The following is a 20516-nucleotide window of genomic DNA, read 5'->3' as shown; positions in this document are numbered from 1 at the left end:
TTACTTTAATGTAAATTAGTTAACCACTCTACTAAAAAATTCAATGACTTACAAATTGTAACATAACTTCTTAAAACTTTTGCTTTATTTTTTCTGTTTTGCCATTCGTTAATATTTATCTCAATACTCAAAACGCCTTGCAATCCATTCCATTTGTGTTTACGATTATAACGGTCTGGACTAAGTGGAATGGGAAAGATCGTGGTAGTGAACATGATTGTCGTGGATGGCACCCCATATGATCTTGTAGAAATGAAGACTGTTTTCACTCGAGTAGAAATTTTTAGTTTTGCATTGGGCTGATTGGCTTGGCATGGCTCTAATATAATTTGGTTGTTCTGCTTGGCTTGGATTACGATGATTTTAAATAGGGTTGTTACCTATTGTTGATCATTTGGATGAGTATACTTTACGTCGGCAAGGGAATCTTCTAGATTGCACTGAATTTATCACAGATTAGCCTATTAGATCTTTTTAATAAATTTAAATATATAAGAGGAGGTAGGAAAATAAAACAAATCTGCAAATATATAATTTTCTTTTAATTTTGTTGATATTCACCAACCACTGCTATTTGATATTCAAGACACAATAAATTAAAGTTACTTGACATACTCGTACATTATTTTTAAGTGTGAATTTCTTATTAATCGTGTCATGATTCGAAATAAAATTATTACTTACTATTTATTTACAACTAGATTTACATATAAAATAGATGTTGATTAGGTATGAAGGTTAAATTATATCTTGACACCTGAACAACATCCAGATTTTCCATTTCTCCCATATATATATATTAATATTCTTGATTTCTGATATATTTGCAAATATTGATGTTAATGAGATTCCGGCTTTGAAATCTGTGAAGCTTTTAATGTAATTTATCCAAATTATCATAGATATGTGATAATGATTAACCCAGAGGGGGGAAATTGTGTGATGTTTTTATTCTCATACATAGAATACATTAGAGTTTGTTCGATATTCCTATATTATCATTTTCATGATATAAATTGGAAAAAATATCTTTATATTAAACATTTTTTCGCTAATAGACCAAAAATCAAGAAAATTCAATTATGAATATATATATTAAAAGGTCTAAGTATTTGAGTATTTTTGATTGTCAAGAATTGAGTATTTAACGTCATACGAATTTCATATGCTTACAAAAGGTCGTCATATTTGGTTGAAAAGTTTTTTTTTCTAATAATGAAACATTTCATGAGCTTCATGAATATATTGGGACGTATTTCGAATTTTGCACATCCAATATCAATAAATGACTTTGGTTGTGCTCAAATTTCTGACTATATCTAACTATTATGGATTTTATTTTCGTTATTTCCACAACAAACAAGCAACATCTCATCATCACAATCGCTAGAAGAGTCAAACACTGTCTTTCAAAAATGATATCTTTTTGTTGTAACAGGTAACACCTTCATTCTTTTGATAATACATTTTATTCCAAGTTTCTCGTTATTTATAATGATTTTTGTAGATAAACGCTCACGCCATGATAACTATTTCAAATAGGGCGCTTATTTATGACATAAACACGTTGGTAAACATAATTCGTGATAGGTATTCCATATTCAATCGTGATTCGCGTGCGTGAACTTTTCTTGGCTCCACATTCGCAGTGTTCCGCGCAGCGAATTCGTTGCGGACCCGCAACGAGATCGCTACGAACAGTAGCGTGGTCGCCAGTTTGCACTGTGGCGTACAAACGCCAACTTTGCATTTCTGCCACGCGTCTGCGACGTCCTCGCGGTGCAGCCGCGGCGTGCTCGCTACACATTCGTTGCGCGCCCGCTCCTCCCTGCAGCCGCTCGCAAACCGCTAGTATGATAAGACTGTAATAGAGAGTAGAAGGAAAATAACTGCAACTACTTGCTTGCGAATGTTGTATTTAAACAGCTTTTGTTGTTCTAAATGTCTTTGACGATGGCCAATAATCGACAAGTGTTTAACAAAACGCGAGCGCTCGGAAAATATGCAAACTGGTTTACCCGCTTGAATGTGGAGAGTCTTAACATTAGTAAAACGTCAATTCATGACAGCACCATTTTCCAGGATATTGATGTAAATTTCAAAATACAAGGAAAATGTATGGTGAATACACAATGCCAAAATTTGTATTCCCTTATGTTCGTTCTAATTCAAAAAATCAATTGTTGGTGTATACTTATGAGGCATGAAAATAAAACTTGTTGTTTAAAGAGAATATACGGTGATGAAGAGTTCATGAGATTTTTTCATATTATAAAGAAAATACTTCAATATAAAAAATTGAGTACCGCTGTCTTTGCGCTGTTTTAAACTATACTAAATTTCAAAAGTAGAATTGAGGTTAAAAAGCCAAACAAATGGCATGAACTTATAGAAAAATAAATATCTGGGATTTAAAAGTACAATAAAAAAACTTGGCAACGAAATTAGACGAATTCTTCATAGTTAATTAGTACATTGTATCACAATATTAAGAGTGTATATTTCTCAACTATAAATAATTTTCATTGAATATTATGCTATATAAATATTTTTTTCTGCCAAATTTTCAAAATAAAAATAAATGAAACATCATTGAAATTATTTAATATTTTACTCCTACCTGAAGAAAATTTAAAACAATTTTTTTGTTTAAAACATTAAACAATTTCTGTATCGTGATACCGATAACTTTTAAGGGAATTATACTAAATATTTTTACATGGCAGGTAACATCGATATGTTTAGAATGTGACTATACCCCAGAGTCGTTGTTAACATAACGATGTCGCATTCCATTTAATCCATTTAATACATTATTCTTTTCATAAAAAATGTTTAATGACGACCTCAAAACTTAACTAAAGATAGGGCAAAGTCCTACGTAGATTTAATTTTAATCTCCAATGTCATTATCGATTTTACTACTTCTAATTCCAGTGTTTCCAGTCCATGGATAAATATCTGGACAAGGTTGACAAGTTCTCATGTATCTTACACCAGATTTGTGCCACAAATTGCATACTTTAGGGTTGTTGCATCTCTTTGGACGATCCTGAAATTTCAATTTAGAAATGAATGTTCTCAAACATCGACAGAAACTTATGAATATAAAACGTGATCATATTAAAAATATTATGGATTACTTTTAGGTTTTCACATTTCAAGGTTTTGAAAATGAAAATCACGTACTAAAGATGTCTGGAATTACATCGATTTGAAATACTTACAGCATAATTACACTGGAATGGTTGGAATGAATTAAGTCTTGAGATTGGAGTGGGGTCTCGAACCCACTGAATAGCTTGCCAATTTGTTAAGAACCAAACATCGTTCTTTGCTAAAACTGTGTCGACAAAATTAATAAAACCTTCTTTATGATGAGGTTGTGTGAACCACGCAGCATGGTAAAACAAACCAAACGGAGCTCTAAAAATGGAAGAAATATATATTTATTTAATTATCAAAAAAAAGTGATATACTAATATATGACAGTATATTACTAACCACAAGCCACAACTAATACAAACATACACACACACATAGTCTAAATCGTTCCCTCTAGAATATACGCTTCAAAAAACGATGCATTCTGAGATTAACGTCCTTCATCTCGTCCGATGGGGTCATCATTCTTTCTTACGCTTGTTCTGTTTCCCAGCTCCATGGGTATATTTGAACAGTTCGGCTATCCCCTCTTTTCATCAGGGTATTACCATGCACTTTAATATTTTTCTCTTCTGTTTCGGCTCAACCGACTTAATACGAATAAAAACGATTTTAAACAGTGGATCAACAGGCTAGAGCTGTCCTTACTTGATATCATGCCAATCTTCTCCCTTCGTTCCGTTTATTATTGGTGTAATAGAGAAATAACAATCGTAGAATCTTCTTACCTGTTAGTAGTATAATGCCTCATGAAATTCTTCATCAACATTTTGAATACCCCGTCAGCATCTGGCGGATTACTGCAAGCATCTCCCATGGAGCATCTACCTCCATTCAAATCTTGCCACATTACCATAGGTACTTCCCACACTCCAGGATAAGATCTCGTAGGACATGGAGGAATCATACAATCATGGAAAAGTTTGTAATCTAATGTATAAGGAAAACTTGGTGGTTTATTCTCGTAAATGGGCATAGAGGAATCATAGGTGAAGTTTGAATCGTACAACATCTTGAACATTTTGTTACCACCAACCTTAAATAAAAAAGAATATCAACTGAGATTTGTATTAACAAACATTTTATAGAATAATGCAAATATTATTGTGATTGATTCATCATATTTGAAACAGGATTTTTTGATTTATCTTAGTATTTACATTTAATTAAAAAAGAATGACAGACAACTAAGCTAGGCCTTACCGACAAAAATGGTGCTCTCATTCCTCTGACATCTTCTAAATGAACGCCACCATAAGCCGCAAGAATTTCTCTTTGCCCAGCTACTTCTCTTGTCCATTTCTTTTGAGAAAATTGTTCGCCAAAACTATGCCTAAAGAAAGAATCAATAATATATATATATATATATATATATATATATATATATATATATATATATATATATATATATATATGTATATACATATGTATATATAGATTATTATATCAGCAAGCAAAAATAGTATTAACACATTGTAAGCATGGTAGCGTAGATTAAAAGGTGCATTCAATAATTTGTAAGTGCGGAAACGTTGAAAAGACTTACGATACGGTATGAGAAGCAAGTTCGTGACCATCTGCGTATAAATTCTGTACTTGACTGTAATCAGTCCACTCATGGGATACGTAGAAAGTGGCAGCTATGGGACATCCGTTAGGGTTGGTTCTGCCTTTTTCGAATAAATCCTGGTATAGTCCCTTATTTAAATCATTGACGGAATCATCAAAAGTCATTAATATTATTTGAGGGACTTGCTCCACAGGAAGGTCACCTATTGGTTAGTAGCATAGAAAAGAAATAAGTTAATAATATTTTTTGGCTAGAAAAATGTGAAGGAAACATAGAGAAAGTTGAAATAAGTTCCAGCCCCTCTGGCCAAATACAGGCCACTTACGAAACTGTGTGGGACGCCAGCTCGTGCCCATCCGCATAAAGATTTTGCACTTGGCTGTAGTCTGTCCATTCATGGGATACATAAAATGTAGCTGTTATTGGACAACCATTTGGGTTCTTGCGTCCATTTTCAAATAAATCTATGTAATATTGTTTATTTAAATCGTTAACCGCATCGTCAAAAGTTATTAGCACTATTTGTGGAGTTTCTTCTACTGGAATGTCGCCTAATTAATAAAAAAATGTATACAATTCAAAAAGCACATTCAAAATAGAAGTTTATCTATAAACTGAGTACTTATACTTCATCATAAAACGTGGAGTGATAAAAAGAATAGAATATACGATGTGTGGCAATCAAGTTCCGAGAAGATAGTAGTTACTCGGGAATTGGCAACATTGCGTCACTTCGTCTACATATGTATATCTCTTTCAGTTTTACCTCAAGTCTGAAAACGAAACACATTTATTATGCGTTTCGTACAAATTTTTGTAATGGTGTCGTAAACATTACAAGCAACATGTCGTGACAATTTTTATTGAAATATGGTGAAGAACCTTTTGCAAACCTTCACAAATTGTAGTTGGTATAGATAAAAAATATTCGTGTTTAATTGGGGAGATGGTTCAAAGAGAGATGTGAATCTGTGAAGACGATTCGCGTGAAAGACTTCCCGTACCACTTGTACAGTCGCGAATGTCGACCGGCGATTTACAATTCGTGTGTGTGTGTGTGTGTGTGTGTGTGTGTGTGTGAGCTGGTGGACTGTCTTGATGAAACAACACTTTTTTCTTAGCCAAATGCGGACGTTTGAGCGAGGAAATCGAGCAATAAGTTCGCATAATACTCGCTGTTGATAGTTTTTCCTTTTTCAACATAGCCGATGAAAATTATCCCACGCGCATCCCAAAAAACCGACGCCATGACCTTGCCTGCAGATGGAACGGTCTTTGCCTTTTTTGGAGCCGGTTCTACTTTTTCAGTCCATTGTTTGATTATTTTTTTACTTTGGGTGTGTAGTGACCCATGCTTATGAATCGCGCAAAAATTCGGCTTTATTTCTGTGAAACATGGTCAAATACTCGATGAAAACATCATCACGACGCTATTTTTGTTCCATTATGAGCAAACGCGGTACTCACCTTACGCACAGCTTTATTTGCTTTTTTTTTTTGGTTGATGAAATCTCGGACTGATTGTTACATCTCGTATAAACGTGTTATGAATCAGAAACAAGTATTTTCTGACGGGTATTCAGTGAAATATATCAACCTCTAATTTTAAAACTATGCAGCCTAAATTTGTAAAATTAAGTTCGTTGGAAATTCAATGTGTTTTTTTTCAAAAAAATTACTAAAGTAATAATTTGTCTTACCAGGAATATCTTTTCCTCCACAGCTACAATCGGGAAGTAAACAAACATCTTTTCTACATTTAGCTGCGGTTTTGTCGACCTGAGGTTGAGGATAAATAGGATCAGGTCTTCTTGGAGGGTATTTATAGATGTCAACATATTCTTGAGCCTTTGAAACAATTGATGTTGATGGTTTCAGAGTTGGTCTGGATCGGCTAAAGAACATAAATTATTAATACGTCCTATAAATGATTGCATGTTTATTATTTGTGTACTCACGTTGGTGGTGTACCCCTATTGTTAGTCACGATTACTTCATTATTAGTTATTTGGTCCCCAGCACCAGAGTATTGTACTGACCCTCGTCCCCTTGAAGGTGTTCTAAAAATAACGTTTGTGTTGACACTATCTGTTTTTTGTATATATCTAAGTGTTTTTTGTTAATTTTTCACAATAATAAGTTTGACATGCAAATTTATTCTGTTTATGTTAAAGGTGAGCTGTACCCCGTAGAGCCAATATTAATGAAAGAAGGCAAACGCTTACCAATCATAAGCGAATATAGTGTTACTTTTTGACATAATATCGATATTTAGACTTTTTACAAATAGACAACAAAAACAAATAAAATATTTAGGAATGAATTGAATTGTGGCAATTTGAATGGATGTCAGTATTTTGGTTTCTAGGATAAGGGCTAGCTGCAGGATAGAAATAGTCCTGAAAATTGTGTAGTTTCCACAAACATTGAAATCTCATTCGAAGTACATAGAATTATCTAAATTTTTATTTGGTCGTTATAGCTGTAGAAATAAATAAAACCATTGTCTGCAGATTAAACAAAGAGCTGTTATTTTAATTAAAGAGAGGCGATGATTAGTAGTAATATTTTCTACTTCATAAACTCATTTAGAAGTTTTCACAGCGTATTACGTAAACGATATTTATGATAGTATTTATTTCCAACAACCTATACATTTATATATTTACATATATAAGAATTAAAAAAAATATTGAAAGTAAGAATTTAGTTCGGAATATATGAAAATAAAAATAAAAGAAAGAATCCTTATATTAAAAAGATGAAAATAAATTTTTTTTTATAATTTATTGCGGACGCACTCGACTGTTGGAAAAGAATATTTGATTAGTCATCAGCTCCCATAATATCCTCATAACCTACAATGAATGTTGGCTTGAATATTTGACGACCAGTTTCTCGATTTTGGCCAATAGACTTCAGTTAATGTAGCTTATGGCTACATGATAACATATTCAATTCGCGTTTGTCTTTTTATAGCTGACAAGAAGTTTTCGCACGACTTAATACTTGACAGTTTGGTAGTTATTTTTGGCAGTCGTTTTATAGTTCCAGAAGCATTGGTTAATTAAGTGGAGGCTTGTATACCTATTGTTTACACATGCCCTAAGTCAGGACAATAATTCCAGTTTTGTCAGTGTCATATATATCTGTAAAATCTTTAACATTAGTGGTAGCCCCTGTGTATATTAAAAAATTGAAAATATACCCTCTCTTTCGCAATGCAATAAAAACAAGTGAAAAACTCTCTAGAAAGTACTGAGCGTTGTCACCGCAGTAAATTTTTCGCTATTTAATTTTGAAAGGAGAGTTATCTTATCTATAGCAATATACGCATGATCGAGAATATTCACCTTGAGCGGGGTTAATAATCATTTTGTACTACGTCGCATTCTTAATGTACTCGTATGTTAAATTTGACGTGAAAATATTTAAATTATAAAAAGCATAAAAAAAGGATGAAAAAGATTTAAATGTTCGACTAAATCGTTGTATTGTATCTAATTTCACGCTAGCTTAAACTAGCCAGTTTACCAGACTTCTTACTATTTGTTATCTCGTCAAAAATGTAGACGAAGTAATAACACAAATTTAATCTTTAGCTTTAAAACATTATTTGCATAACTAGCTTTACACATTTTTTTGTCAAGTAAAAGCGTTTTTTCTCTGGAGTATCTCCACTATAATTGCTTGCAGTTTAAAGACTTTATTACATTCTACGGCTTTACGACCAGAAATTTTATTGAATATGAGTTTAAACATTTTCGCATACCTCTTCTTCAATGTCAAGATGTTTGGACATTTGCTTCCCTTCATAATATAAGCCAAATTGTGGATATGTTTGATTACGTGAGGTTAGTTTTCCTCGTTAATTCGTGAATAAATTGTACTTTATTAAGTAATTACTACTTTTTACTATGAAATTTTAAGAGTAGTACTAAAAAACAGCTTTCAGAAGTTTTATCAGTCATTAGAAATACTTTTTGAAATTATTTAATGATTTGCTCACAATAGTAATCTAGTTGGTATACAGTGTACAAAAGCCAATTCAAATAAAATCATTATACACTGTAAATATTCATAATAATCATGAACAAATCAATTTAGACTACGATAAATCTGGGAGAGATATTTGAAGGGGAGAGATGGGCATGGTCTGGAATTTTCTGTCTCATTTCTTAGTAATCGGTGTTTGAGCTTATGAAGACGATGGCATAATTATTTGCGTTCAGGTGTTATAAGCAGACATTTGTAGATATCCTATAACACAATGATTATCATATTTTTTATCATATCTCATTCCACTTTATTCAGCAATCTTGTTCAATTCTAGAAAAAACCAGTCTCTGTTCAAATCAGCAACTATTAAAAATCATTGAGTTTAAAATAAAATATTTTTATAAAAGTGAATTTTTACTTTTAAATTTAACTGGCGCTGCGAACAGGATGTCTAAACATGTCTGCTTATAATATAAACACCTGAATCCAAATAATGTAGTACAATATTATTTTATAATTATGTCGTATACAACACGACTTGTAGTGTCATGTTGTATTGTCCTTGAGGTGAAAAATCGCATTTACGGTATTTAATCACAACAAATTTTATGTGATTCCAATGCAGGGACTATTTTATGTCAAGTATTCTTAGAATTCAATTTGCTAATATTCTATTGTTTTCAAAATATACTGAGCTATTGTTAGCTATTGCGATGCTGGGGGTCCTACATAACCTTAAATCAAGTTTCTAGTCAGAACGTATTGAAACTCGCTCTACTACATAATCAGGAGAGATGGCCCACTTTTTTCGGGAAAATATAAAAATGTGATTTCATTTGTAGATGCGAAACAAGAACATAAGAAAATATGTGCAAACACGTAGTATGTGGTAACAAGATGATCTGTCATAGGCCATCAAAAGTGTTGTGTGGAAATAGTTCTGTTCGCCGACCCTCTAATGAATTTAACATACCACGTAAGATCTTAGAACGTAGAATTAACATTAGAAACTCTCAAAAGGGAAGCATCTATGAAAAAACGAGGTTTTCCTTTAACCCGAAACGACATCTGGATCATCGCTCATCAATTCGCAGAACAACTAGGAATTTAACATAAGTTTAATAATGAAATTAGATAAGCTGATTACGACTACTTTGTTTTTAAGCCGTCATTCAGAAATTAATATTTATAAATCAGAGAGTGTCTCCATAGCTAGAGCAGCGGCTATATTATTGAAAAGAAGTGCTTTACAGAAAGGGGTCCAAAGCTATGTTGACGGTAGCATCTACAGAAAGTTAGAAACAGTCAGTTATAATGACAAAAATAAGACCCAGACCTATGTTGTTTATGGTACAAAAATCTGCCTACATCCACGACACTATTTTTCTTCATTGGATACGTGAATATTTTGTAACTAGAAAACTTTGAGAAAAATCCATGCTTTTTATGTAAATTCAGTCGAAATGTTGGAGTTTACATAATCTAATAACATCATTATAGTATGCTTGTTTAGCCACACCATACATTTTCTCCAGCCTTTGGACAGAAGTTTTTTAAATCATTAAGAGCGCATTTCTATGAATCATGTCGTTTACGCCTTAGAAATCATGTTTGACGGCGTATTACCAAATACCAATTTTATGAGCTTCTGGGTGTAAGCTGGGGAGAGGTGGCTACTGTACAAAATGGTTCATCTGATGTAATATCGCAATATTATACCGGATTATGCTTTTTGTGTTGAAAAACACTCTCCTGCAAAAAATGTACTAATCGCCTCAAAAACCAACAGGAATAACAAACGAACCAATAACTTGGAGGCACAGTCATCAACTTCTAAAACTATAAGTAACATAAAAAGTTTCTCGAAAATATTTTTCGATTAGTCGCCATCTGCTTCAGAAAAAAGAAATGCAGTTAGAAAAAGAGCTAAGTCAGTAGCGTCTTCTTCAAAACATCTGTACATTCGCAAAGAAAAAGAGAGAAAGGCCCAAGAGAAAGAAAAAAATTATGACAAAAAGGCTGCATAGAAAGATAACAAGATATTCGAGATAATGAAGAGATGAAGTAATTTTAGAAAATGACGATAGTGAAACCGAGGATTTTGGTGAAAATTGCGTAGGGTGTAGGGAAGACTATAAACAAATAAAAAGGATGGTAGACTGGATCAAATGGATACATTGTAACATGTGGTTACTCAAAGATTTACAACGACTTCTGTCAAAAGTATGAGAAACTTGATAAAAAAGTGAATCCAAGCATTGAGGATACCTAATTAATGTTTCTATGGTCATCACTCCCAGAAGGCATGCCACTCATTTTCATAAGAATTGATCAAATTATCTTATACTGGTACTATCATGTCTTTACTTTAGCAATAAAGTTTCCTTAGAAAGAACATTGTGTGAATTTTGAACTGTAAGAAAAACTATAACCATCAATCCCGGACTTAAATCATATAATTTTATTTTATCTTAATTGGTGTAATAAACTTAACAACGATAACAATTCTAAATAGAGGATAAAGACACCTTTCAAACGATATATTACAGGTCTATATTTTTAATTTAAAAAATTTGGACTGAAGAATGTCAATTTATTTGACGTGATTCAGGATTTTTTATAATTATTTACAATGAATTTATTTCATTTGGCTTTTACACACTATTTAGTAGAACAAATAACTAGAATGAATACAGGGTCGTAACATTTTTGAGTTTAATTTTATGAAACTGTTGAAGTTTTTCTTTCCGAAGCTGCCAACATTGTATTACATGAAAGATATATTGTTATCGATTTGTATGTACCAAGTGTAATGATGTCTAAGTTGGAATTCCATCCATCACCATTGGTGAGAATCCTATTGAATACACTATTTACACTACCACTACACCAATATTTAAATTACACTGTCTGAAGGTAAATTAGTTTATCTTCAGTCTCTGCAGATGATAGCTTGGTTATTGAAACGCACGTCTGACAGTGGTTGTGTAGTGGTACCTAGTATATAATAACGTCGGATAAATGGAAGTGACGTTAAAATATGAAATTTATTTAATCAGATACTGAACTTACACTAAATAATGTTTGTAAATGAACTGTTGTAAACATAGAGTTAATCCTAGCAAATTTTCTAAGCTCAAGATTTTCTATTTGTAACTATTTCCTTGGCTAGTTTTCAGTTTGTAATATTGAGCTCAAAAACAACCAATGAAGCAGGCAATTTTTGGTTTTCAGACCAATTTCATGTGATAAGTATTTGAGTAATTTTATCTTTGGATAGACTATATTAACACAAAGAATATTTATTCAATCAATATCAAAAGGTTTTTGACGTGCCCTCCTTTTATACCCTAGATTAAAAATATACTTACACAATTTAACGAAATATAAATCGCCCTGTACTACAATGTGAAATAAGCATTTCATTTCAAATTAGTTTTTAGTTTTGCGATTAGTTATGTAGAAAATGTGATGATAACAATTGCAAAGAGAAAGAATGTTAGAAATTTTGCAGACTTTGTTCCTATAAGTATTCAACCTCTGGATGTGCAGTAGAAAGTGATAATAGAATAATTAGATAACCAAGCAATTGAATAAAACCAAAGAGTTAACTGATAAGTGCTGTGAAATGAATCGGAGTACATGCTTAATAACATTTTATAAGTTTAAACGCATTCTTTCATATCATGTTAATTACCAAAATAATTAAGATATATCATTTAACACATAACAGTAACAATTATTGATGGTGTTTTTACAGCAAAACCATTTTATTCTCTTACTGTGGGTGAACAGTCCAATATTTTCCTAACTGGGTTAGTTTATTCAAAATATTTTTCCTTCTTAAAGTTTTCAATATTTATTTTTACAATGAATAAAATAATAAATACTATTTTCCTTTTTAGCAACTTAATATGTAATCAAATCTAAATAGTTCTATTAAGTGAATATAATTAGGAAATAGGTTTATTTATTTGTACGTCTCTAAATCATTAATCTTTTAGTTAAATCAAGAAAAATATCCAAAAATTAGTTATATATCAGGAATTGAATCAAGTTTTAAAGATTTGTGGGGCAAGATAATCTGAAAGGGAATGATCTTTGTTAAGTTTACTTACACGAAGAACACTGACTAAACATATCCAATGAAGGAAAGGGAACGGTTAGGAATCATGCGTACTTTTTTGTGAATGTTCATTACAGTATCAAGTATTATATTAAACAAGGATATATACAAAGCCTATTGTTATTTAGCGTAGTGTCAGATGAAGGAATCAAACGAACAAAAATGCAATTAGAATAGTATAAAGTTGAATATGTAATAGAAAATGGAAGATATAAAATTTCGTAGATGCTATATGCAGATGAAATAGTAATAATGATAGAAGTAGAACTCAAACATATACAATGACAACCTACGGTTAATTAATATGAAAATAAGCGACCACAAACCTGAGACAATGATAATAAGACCAAATACATAAGATAAAGCTACGAGGATGGTCCCAGAAGTACCTGGCCTGACCTAGAGATGGCAGTGGCTGCTTGAAAAATACCACTGTATTAGAAAGTACACAATCTATACAACACATGTTTAAGTTTGAAGACGCTACGTTGTTTAGTATTTATTTGGCAGCCATCAATAGTGAACGTTTTCATTGAATTTGTATACATGGAAAAAATTGGTCATCGTTATGTGATACAAAACTTGTATCTGAAGGGCCTTAGCCCAACTAATATGAAAGCTGAACTAGATTATACTCTGGGTGAGACTGCTCCTTCGTTATCATTAGTAAAATATTGGGTAGCAGAATTTAAACGAGGCTGTACGGCCTGCGAAGACCAACATCGCAGTGGTTGATCAAATGTAGAAGAAAACCACAAAGCGGTACTGGATGATGGCTGACTGGAAGTGTATCGCATATTAACTGAAAATTTGGAAACGAAAAAGCTGTGCGTAAGATGGGTGCCGCGTTTGTTCACAATGGAACAAAAACAGCGTCGTGAAGATGTTCCCATCGAGTGCGGCAATGTTTTACAGAAATAAAGCCGAATTTTTGCGCCGTATCATAATCACAGATAAAAAGTGGGTCCATTACTTCATACCCGAAACAAAAGAACAATCAAAACAATGGACTGAAAAGGGACAACCGGCTCCAAAGAAAGCAAAGACCGCTCCATCTACAGGCAAGGTCATGACGTCGGTTTTTTGGGATACGTGTGAGATAATTTTCAATGCCTATCTTAAAAAATGAAAAACTATCAATGACGAGTATTATGTGAGCTTATTGCAATATTTGAGCGAAGAAATCAATCAAAAACGGTCCTATTTAGCTAAGAAGAAAATGTTTCATAAAGACAATGCACCAACTCACACATGCGTTGTTGCAATGGCCAAAATTAATGAATTAAAGTTTGAATTGCTACCTCATTCGCCAGATTTAGCACTCTAGGATTATTTTCTGTTCCTAGACTTGAAAAAATGGCGTGATGTCGGCAATTAATGGATATTTTGAGGATCTTGACGATTCTTATTATAGAAAGGGTATCGAACTTATTGGACATCTCTGAGAAAAGTGTTTGAGGTTTAAAGGAGATTAAGTTGAAAACTAAATATATTTTTTCCAAAATTTTTCTGTTTTATTTGTTGGGCCAGGTACTTATGGGATCATCCTTATAGAGTAATCAACAGCAATAGAGGACGTCAAATGTTATAATCACCTTAGCATAACATTTACACAAGATAAAAGTTTAGAAGAAGAGATAAACGAGAGAACTGGTGCAACTGGAAAAAAATACCAAAAGTACGAAATTATAAAAATAAGGAAGGTAGATCGAGGAATAAGATGGCTGGAAATAAAACAAAAGACAAAGGATAGGAGATAATGGAAACAGTTGTGGTGAAAGGAGCCCATGTAATGATTCAACTTCAACAAGCCTTACACTTGAAAATCTAGAAAGGAATCAGGATTAAGTTGAGTAATTAAGTATTATATTAAAATTTTGTTAGATAATGTTCCGTTTATGTTTGCTTTAATAGTTTGCCTGATAATAGATGGAAATCATAAAAAATATATGGTATCTTTACGAGAATTATTATTCGAATTTGAGTTTTATGAGATAATAAATTTATTACATAATTTTGAACATGATGAATCTAATTTATCACCACATTCGAAAAGAGGTGTAATCATACCCGGTTGTTAAAAAAATACAATATTGATGTCATGAATGTACCATCGTATAATTCAGAAGAAAATAAAGTATTTTTAGTATTTAGTAAGAGATACTGTTTCTTTGAATGATTTGATTATCAACATACTACATAGTAAGCAAGAAGGCGAACATGAAAGGGATAAATTAAGGACCCGAATTTTATGGAATTAGTCAAGCAAATGTAGATTTGTTTCCAATAGAAGATACACTTGGCTTTGTAGGGTTATATAACTGAGTTATAACTGCATATTATTAAGTAACATTTCAATTAACAATCAAGTAAAATTTTTTCTAAAGTCGAAAAAAATTTTTGGAAATAATACGTCGAATTATAATACGACGAATTTTACTCAGTTTCACTTAAAATAATAAGATTTTAGAATGCCTAGACATGTTTATTATTGTTAGACAGTTTGATAGTGTTTGAAATTCTCATCTAAGATTTGTTATTTAACAATAAAAATTTCTGTATGTTTTTTATCCAAAAGAATGCGCGTAAACTAAAAAAATGTTTATTTTGTTTCTCAGTTTTATTGAGGGAGGAATAAATACCTCGGCTTCGAATAGTTTTTTGAATGGAATATAAGGCCTTCTTTGTTTTTATTAGATCCTCGCGTCTCTCCAAGATTTATGAGAGATTTTATAGCGGCGTTGACCCGGGATGTTCTAGTTGGTAGAGAATCATTTTGCAGAAAATATGTTTTTGTCGTAGTTGTTATAACGGGTTTGGAAAAAGGTTTAGGTTCTTGTTTAGAGAATTGGTCTGATTGGGGTCGTGCTATGCTTTTCACGTCAACAGTGTAATCTTCAGTGGATCCTACTTCCACTTTTATTGTTGTGAAGTTTTCATCAGATGCTGGATCATTTACAACCAATTTCTGTTCAGTAGTAGTTTCGGAGGCAATAATTTCTGTAGTAGTTGTAGTAATTTTACTTTGCTTATTTTGACTTGTAGGTACAAACTTTTCATTACCGATTCGATGATCACTAATGAAATATTTCAATTTTAACTTTTGTTTCTCATCTTCCTGTTGATATTCTCTAGGCGCCTCTTTAGTTTTTTCTGTTGGAGAAGAGAGTTCATGATTGAGGCTAACCGGATTCAAAATTTTTCTAACAGCTTTTAAAGCTTTGTAAGCTTTTAAATTATTACTATTTGTATTTTGATAGTCGAAGGGTGATGTATAAGATCTCAATCCACTGGATTTCCAATTATTTGTTGTTGGCGTAGTCTGAACGAAAACAGGTTTTGATATGGGTGTCCGCAGTACAAATCTATATGGAGAGTAAGTGGTAGGTACTATATTTTGGGTAGAAGGAAACTGCTTGTTAATAAATGAATTCTTTCGAGTTACATCTTCTGTTTCTATTTCTGGAGTTGTCATAGAACTTGTAGTAGTAATAGTTGTCGAAATAGTACTAGGACTAGAAGTTGTTGCGGATGTTTTGGTAATATAATGAAAACGTGGTTTATTTTTAACTGTCGTAACAGAATCTAAAGTTGATTGTGAATCACTGTCTATATTAAATTTATATGAAACATTATTTGAAATGTATTGAGGATATTGGCTATCGTTATTATCTAAAATTACAAAAGTGATATTTTCTGTAACATTCATATTAGGAGTTTTGAGGTGAGTAGGAGGAAGGAAAGGTTCGTATGTGTCATAAGATTGTGTTTCTGGCGATACTATGTGTACTAGTGTTTCTGCATTTGACTGATTCTGGTCGGTTGTTTGAGACCTGTTAAAAGAAACCATATAAACGATTTATTTTAGGCCCGTAAAATAATTTTAGTCGATAATAAGATGAGGTTACAGTACCAAATAGTATTAGATTATATCGTGTATTTCAAAACGAATAGCGCGATTTTGATGCTTCATAATATTTATTTAATTAAACTAACAGTTATAAATGATACTTCAAACAAAAGAGCAACTCATCAGTTAGGTTTGAAGGCTTACAACTACGCCCTTATGGTTAACTGTTGTTACAGCTTCTGAAGCCTTTGGGCTATTTGGATTAGAAACACGGATACTTACATAGGAAAAAAGCAAAATATAAATTAAAGGAATGGGATTGCTAAGAAAAATATACATTGAAATAATATACGACAAAATAGGAAATAACAATAAAAGAGAAAATTTAAACTTAAAACCAATTGAAAAGAAAATCGAGGAGTGCCAACTAGTGGTTTGGTTTCGTTATGAGAATGGGAGAAGAACAATTAAGACGAAAAATATCTGAAGCACGAGCTGGCGAAAGCAAGAAAATAAGACCAAAGTATAGCTGGACGCTATAAATAAAGTTTGCTGGGGAAAGACACAGGATAGGAAAGACTGGAAATGACTGTGGAAAAAAGAGCCCATGAAATGACTAATTTAACACCTGAAAAGGTAGAATAGCATAAAAATTGGGCAAGTAAGTATTATATCAAAATGTAGCTAGAACATGTTTATGTTTGCCGATGAAAGATTGAAACAATAATAATATAAAGCCTAGAAATTTAGGGGCTAATGTAGTGTTGCTTCATGGCAATAAAGATAGATCATTTTATCTTCAGTGGTGAATTGATCTTAGTGGGCTAGTGAACTAAATTGTTGTAGCATATCCTGGCGGAAAATTTATATAACTTCCTTTTTTTGGTTAAACAACTTATTAGTGCTTGATATTCCACAGACTTGGTTTTCACATATAAGAAGATGAAACAGAAAACTCACGAAAATAATGAATTGTGCGATTGACTGAACTTTACTGTACCCGATTGGCTATAAAGGTCTTGTTGGTCACCCAATTTGAGGTCGTGTGATTTATACCTTTGAAAGTTCATGAATGATCAAGTGTATGTGCATCCATTCCCTTCCAGTATCAAAAAAAGAATTGAATTTGTTGCAGCAATGAATCGATATTCACCAATCTGGTAATGAATTGGGCTCACATTGAACACCTGTTTTTGTGTTTGTATCATTTATAATTGTGAAGCATAAATATCCTGTTATCAATTTAAAAACTGCTCGTATTATTACTACACGGATGAAAAACAAGTATTATTTATGTAGTTGTCTTTAAAATTATGTATATAGTCATAAAAAAATTGACACGTGTCAAATTAATTTATTTATTTCTTCATAAGGAAAAAAACTAACAACTAGAACTGTGTTTCATGAGTGGATATAGAATTTATTAGGGTTATCTCAAAAATGGAACATATTTGTAATAAAATTTGATTTTTGTAAACTAAAACTATTTCGAAAATCATGAATATGAAGAACTCGATATACAAATCACGTAATTTTCCTCTTCTAGAGTGAATTGTTGGAATCAAATATAATTCTTAGTCACACATTGTATTTATAAACCTGAGATCTACCAAGTAATGTGTACCAACCGTTATTACCGCAAAAATGAATTTGTTTTTTGGAACTAAAGTGTCAATATCCAGAGCTATGTAACTATTACTAATTATGAAAAGAAATTTACTAAAAATTCGAAATTTCCAATTTTTCGATACCGGATAAAATTTTTTATGAGTACAATATGGGAAATTAGAAGAAGAACAAATTTTTTTTCTATTGTCCTTTAAACCTGACTTTATTGAGGGGGAAAAGTTGTATAATTATTATTTCAAGTTAGAAGAATACAGAGTCTGCTTGATTGGAACTAGATTCAATCCATTCGATGTCGCGCTTTCGTTATGTCATCTGTTGAAAAATAGATAATTTTTTGGGTACGTTTTTCTATTCAAAATAATTAGAAATATTGAAATTTCCTCATTCTTAATCAACACGGATTATATTATTGATTATTTGGACAATAAAGTTGAAGCTTTGAAAGTGAATTAGTAATACATAATACACTAATTTTTTAGCATTTGGCTGTAATTTCAGGAGCAGTACAACCACTCACAATCAGTAGAATTCCACATATTGAGAAATCTTGATACCAGAAAATATTATAAACTGATGTTTGTGTTTTATATCTATCAGAAGCATAGATTATTTGACTTTGAAAGAAATTATGAAAATCCATATTTTATTCGATTTTTATCAGCTTTAGAAACTAATATTTTTCAAAATAAAATTCCAGTGATGGAAAAAATGGTATACGAGCCACGGTAGAAAAGTGTATTAACCCTATAATTCTAATTTTAGTTCTCAAAGTTTATACCTAACCTTCGTCGTTCTGACTACGCTGTCAAAATGTATTAATTATTTTCACTTCCAATTATTTATCATCTTATTATTTATAAACAAAAATTGAATATTCTCATTTAAATCACTCAAATTTTTCATTCATAATCACTGGCCTTTTCACCGAGACCATATTTTTTGCTCTAACTGAATATATTTGTTTTTTCAACTACCTACTTATTATAAATGAGAGCATCTTACTTTCAAAATAAGTTGAATAATCAAAATTCACTCATAGAATCAATAAAAAAGTTGAAATTTTTGTAAAAAAAATTTGAATTAAAGAGTTCGTGATATATCATACATCAAATTTTTGTTCGCCACAAAATTGTTTATTCCACTTTACTTGAAGTAGCTGCGGTTTGTCCTCATTTATTTTCTGGCGGGTATATGGTACACATTTTTTTTTTGTAATAAGGCAACCTGCAGCTTTTTCTATCTCTAGCCTTAAGTGTCTACTCGATGTTCTATTTCAAAATTTGTGTAATAGAATTGCGAAGACCAGTTTAAAGTAGTATCAAATATCTCTTTTGCCATTTGTTATCCTTCATTGCTGTAGTTAACGCGAGAATCCCGAAGTATTTTTCAAATCCTTCTGCAATTTCAGCATTGGTATAGATTTACCATGATAAAAGACGAAAAGCAACACTTAATCTAACTCATTTTTCAAATACGTGCAGCTTCAGGTCTAACTGCACAATATTTCTCGTGGCTTCATAACCTTGGCTTTAGCAATGACCATTTCTACTTAGCTTTTTTGCTATGCGATAACATAATAATCAATTCATTAGTGCCCTATGTCGAAGTATCTCGTATTTGATCTTCACTTCATGAAGAGGTAGGGTTATTCACCTGAACTTTATGACTTGGACTTGGATGTTGTGTCAAATAAGACTCATCCTTCCTATCTGATTCATAAGTCAGTGCAACCTGAATGTGGTCTTTGTTCTGATTGTCGGATGAATTTTCTTCGTCACTATTATCTGCTAATAAAAGCTGAAGAGCCGTATCTGAAGTAAAAATAATTTAAGTGCGCTGCAATGAGTATGACTTAGCACTCAAAATTTACGGCACTTTTTTCGAATTTGCGTCGTCGATTCGGCGAAGGTTAGTGCTCTAGGGTTGATGTCTCGGATTCATGAAAGACCTCGACAATATAACTCAGTTTTCCACCTAGGCGTATATTATTATAAGGTCAAAATGAAATGATCATTTGGAAAAAAACTACGTATGTAAGATTATAAATACCAATTCTGGTTGGAACTATTTTGTTGGATGTTTCTTTATTTTCATTTTCACGACGAGTTGAAAAGCCAAAAATTATTACAGCCGTCACTAATTCGCTTATAATATATAAAAAAATTTGAATGCTGTTC

At 32.0% G+C, this 20516-nt stretch overlaps 1 protein-coding gene across 4 annotated transcripts in view; it reads right to left on the bottom strand.

Annotated features, from left to right (window-relative positions):
* Positions 1-523: 523 nt before the first annotated feature.
* LOC130451413 (uncharacterized) overlaps positions 524-20516 on the bottom strand; it is a 111612-nt gene continuing 91619 nt past the window's right edge. For 2 of the 4 annotated variants that reach the window (XM_056790409.1, XM_056790410.1), the window contains 7 exons: positions 6694-6795; positions 6436-6629; positions 4712-4937; positions 4369-4498; positions 3894-4201; positions 3228-3426; positions 524-3052 (listed from right to left, as the gene is read on the bottom strand). In XM_056790409.1, the coding sequence (XP_056646387.1) occupies positions 2894-3052; positions 3228-3426; positions 3894-4201; positions 4369-4498; positions 4712-4937; positions 6436-6629; positions 6694-6795 (1318 nt within the window). In that variant the 3' untranslated portion in view covers positions 524-2893. Of the gene's footprint in view, positions 3053-3227; positions 3427-3893; positions 4202-4368; positions 4499-4711; positions 4938-5060; positions 5287-6435; positions 6630-6693; positions 6796-20516 lie in introns of all 4 variants that reach the window. The other 2 variants (XM_056790408.1, XM_056790411.1) reach the window with 1 other exon arrangement.

The sequence above is a fragment of the Diorhabda sublineata genome, chromosome X (assembly GCF_026230105.1).
Source record: "Diorhabda sublineata isolate icDioSubl1.1 chromosome X, icDioSubl1.1, whole genome shotgun sequence".
NCBI lineage: Eukaryota > Metazoa > Arthropoda > Insecta > Coleoptera > Chrysomelidae > Diorhabda > Diorhabda sublineata.
This window is presented reverse-complemented; position numbering and strand designations above follow the sequence as displayed.